At 38.6% G+C, this 3,696-nt stretch overlaps 1 protein-coding gene across 1 annotated transcript; it reads left to right on the top strand.

The window, feature by feature from the left end:
• Positions 1-2,556: 2,556 nt before the first annotated feature.
• Positions 2,557-3,696, top strand: LOC109398927 (uncharacterized). Its single transcript, XM_019671380.3, has 4 exons — positions 2,557-2,754; positions 2,814-2,976; positions 3,035-3,338; positions 3,399-3,696. The coding sequence occupies exons 1-4, from the start codon at positions 2,697-2,699 to the stop codon at positions 3,603-3,605; spliced, it is 732 nt and encodes a 243-aa protein (XP_019526925.3). The 5' UTR covers positions 2,557-2,696; the 3' UTR covers positions 3,606-3,696.

The following is a 3,696-nucleotide window of genomic DNA, read 5'->3' as shown; positions in this document are numbered from 1 at the left end:
AAACAATCCGTCGTAGAATTTGATCTTAGCTCGGTTATAAAGTTAATTTGTTCTCAATGCAACGAGGCACCGCCACTGAAAATATCCTGTTAAATATATTAATATGAACATTCGAAAGTCTCCAAATATAAAATCGCTACTACATTCCCCTGGTCGGGATGGCGGTCCTGAACTTTGCGCTTGGCTGCCAAGGTAGAACCGCGTCCGGGAGTGGGAGGCAAAGGAACGACGACAACGTGCAAGGACTGCTTCCGTCGTTGTCCTTTAATGCGCCGCGCGTGAGAGGGAGAGCGGATTTGGCGCATGATTTTATTGTTTTTGATGTTGTTGTTGTGTTGCATGCTGAATAATTGTTTCACCCACCGAGAGTAGATGTGTACACACAGGGCTACCTGCCTTCCAACCACATAGGCAAACATTCTCAACGTAGAAAAATATGTTACCGAATCAATGCCGAGCCGAGCGAAACTGGGAGCAAGAGCCTGCAGAGAGAATCGGCATAGAACCGTCCTTTGATTGGAGGCAAACATCCTGTATCGGTATGCATGGTTGCTCGAGGCATAAAACAACGTGCCAATAAAAGTGAGGGGAAATCAACCCACAGCTAAATGACGTCATCGATGGGTGGCATATTTGCCCGAAAAAGCTTTTACGTTGGCAGCTATGTGTGATCGGAAGCTTTCATTGAAAGCTTTAGATAATCGGAGCATGCGAGTATATAGAGGGCTACCAATATCCAGTTACAGGTAGTGGATGTGTACGAAAAAAGAAATCTTGTTAAACCATAACATTTAAAATCCGGCAAAATTATAAATATCTCATACCCCACTTATATCCTCTCGAAAACTTATAGAATAATGCAAAATATTGAACATTCGAACAAACAAAGGCAAAGGCTGGGTAACGCGTAATACAGACTCCAATGAGGTTATCTTCCTCTTCCAAGTAACTCCTATTTTTACCTTCTAGTGTCACCAGTCGAGCTGCGAGCAACCTTAGGGAAGATCTGGTAACCAACCTCTGTGAGAACTCTTGCTAGCCTGAGCCTTTGTTCTCCAGGAGAAGTGGATAACAACCATGTATGTTTCCTATATCGTCGGTTTCCTGCAATAGGGACACAACTCAAAATTTGTCATTTTTAAGATTTTGATGGCAAATCATAAAAAAACTATGCAAATTTTCATCTCACAAAGACCCGTTCCAAAATTCGTTTGAAAACGCGAGATTTTGTCATTTTACCAATTTTCTGCAATAAAGGCACAACTCAAAATTAAAAAAAAAAGACACTACACCGTCTTCAACCAGAGGTTGCACAGACTGAACATTCACTAACATTAGGCAACGGACAACACGGAACACCCAGTGGACCAGTGGAGGATTTTTCGTTTGACGAAAAGTTTCCTCCGGCTGGAGCGGGAATCGAACCCTTACTCCGTGGCACTCACAATACGCCTAAACGGCTGACGCCGGTAACCGCACGGCCACGAAGCCCAATCAGTCAACTTTTTCAATAGTCGTTGAAAAATAGTCATCAAAAGTTCGTGAAACAGTTAGTCCTACAGTCCCTTTCCATGATACAACAATCAAAATTCGTTTACTTCCCGAGCTGAGGAGAATATCAAATTTATAGCAAGATAATCACATAGCCTGTTTTTATATCATAATTTGTTATTATTAACTTATCAAAGTATTACTTTTTTGTAACATGTTTTGTTGGGCAATCTTATTTTGTTATTATCAAATTATTGAGACTCATCTACTTAATAGCGTTTCAATAATATACTTTGTTGTAGACCAAGTTTTGATATTTTCTTGCTATTGAAAATGTACAAATATGTGACGATCTATAACACAACAATAACAAGTTTTCAAATACAATGCCATATGCATTGATATGAAGTTGTTATTGAATCCAACAAAACATGTTGTTATATTGGTCTTCCAGGAAAATTTTTAGGTTATGATTTTTGTTATTTTGTCGCTTATGACAGACAAGTTTATAATATAATAAGATATTTTAATAACATTAAAAATAGTAATTCCATTATACAGTTATTATGCCAAAATAACATATTCCATTATGCTGTCGATATATTCTTCTGCTCGGGTTTTGTCAAATAATGAGAAAAATATGTGAACTGGTGGGAGGTGCTTCAAGATTTCCTACTTTCAAACGCTTATTCTGAAAATTCACATTTTTTTAGTTGGAAAGATTGAACTGTTCCACAGTTAGAAAGTGGCCCGATCATTTTGTCTATCCCCTGTATAATCATGTAACTATAAATTCGAAGACGAACCAGCCTCGGGCTGAAAGTCTCTATTATTTTAACTTTATTAGTTGAAAAAATAAAAGCTGTATATTTACCGAGGACAACCAATTCAATGTTGTTCTATGGAGCTTTCTTCTTTTAATTTCAATTCGCGAATGCGCTCAAGATAAGTGCCAATCCGCTCCTCCAGGTGCGATATGATAGCATGGTAATACAGATTTCAGCCAACTCCAGCTGTGGCCGGTAATCAGAGATTTCATCGTACTTATCAAAAAACCGTTCATTATTTTTAGCAAAGGTTAGATTGAGTGAAGAGGTTGGGCCACATTCGTCCATCGTTGGACAACCAATCGAGTTATAAAAACGGTTTCCTGTGCAATACGATATTGGATTTTGGTTTAGTGTTTTTTAAAGCTGGTTTTCAAAATGAACATCAAAATCGTTTCCACGGTGCTTATGGTCTTAATGGCTGTGGGCGTGAAGGGTGAGAAAATGATTTATTTTTCTTTCTTTGTTATTCAATTTCTAATTGATTCGTTCCAGATGTTTCTGGTCAAGGAATTATTGTGGACGCCGCTTTGAGGAGAATTTTGGAAAACATACGGCAACTGATGCGTACTGGAAATCCGGAAACAGGCATGCCCGTTTTGGCACCGTATTTTAATGAGGATCTCTTCATTAATGTTTCGTTTGGAGGACTTTTTGAGTGAGAATAAATGAATATACGATATTTATAGGTAACTTCAACATTAATATCATTACAGCTTAGATACCAGGTTTACCCCCATTCATATTGAAGGTCTAGATGAATTCCAAGGGCGCTTGCAAGTTGATCTGTCGTCACTGCGCTTTCCTTTTGAATTCCGTTATAATGACGAATTGACGATGAGTGGTTTCTACGACATGAATGGTCGAATGTATGGCTTGATTCCAATTTTCGGTATTGGTAATTTCTTCATCAGACCTAAAGGTGTGCTTTTGACTGGTGCGGCTACCATTGGAGACAACGGCGAAGGAATGCTAACGTTGACTGATTTTACAATACAGTTGATGATTGATTCATTGGAGGTTAGAAGAAAAATATATGTTTCCAATAGTTCGCTTATACTTTTTCCCTATTACTTTCAGACAAATATTCAAGGAATGCTTCTTGGTGGAGACCTGTCGGATTTACTAAACGAAGTGATTCAGGACATTGTACCTTCGATCTTAAGGAACTTCCCGGAAGGAATGTCTAACTTGTTGTCGGCGGCAATTTTCCCCATGGCCAACCGTTTCCTTGCTACCAGAACCATGGAAGATTTGTTGAATCTCCTGTTCCCTAGAGCTGGCTAAATTTTGCAAACAATCCTACGTTATCATTAACATTTTGGCATACCTAACAATAACCAGTTGAACGATAAATGTAATCATTGCAAACAACGAA

Source organism: Aedes albopictus, chromosome 3 (assembly GCF_035046485.1).
Source record: "Aedes albopictus strain Foshan chromosome 3, AalbF5, whole genome shotgun sequence".
Lineage (NCBI taxonomy): Eukaryota > Metazoa > Arthropoda > Insecta > Diptera > Culicidae > Aedes > Aedes albopictus.
Note: the sequence above shows the minus strand (reverse complement) of the source record. Positions and strands in the feature narration are given on the sequence as shown.

Bases quoted from the DNA above. Each gene is read 5' to 3' on its own strand.
- LOC109398927 (XM_019671380.3), top strand. From the start codon at position 2,697: ATGAACATCAAAATCGTTTCCACGGTGCTTATGGTCTTAATGGCTGTG. The intron at 2,755-2,813 runs GTGAGAAAATGA...GATTCGTTCCAG, and splicing joins AATGGCTGTGGGCGTGAAGG to ATGTTTCTGGTCAAGGAATT. The intron at 2,977-3,034 runs GTGAGAATAAAT...ATATCATTACAG, and splicing joins TCGTTTGGAGGACTTTTTGA to CTTAGATACCAGGTTTACCC.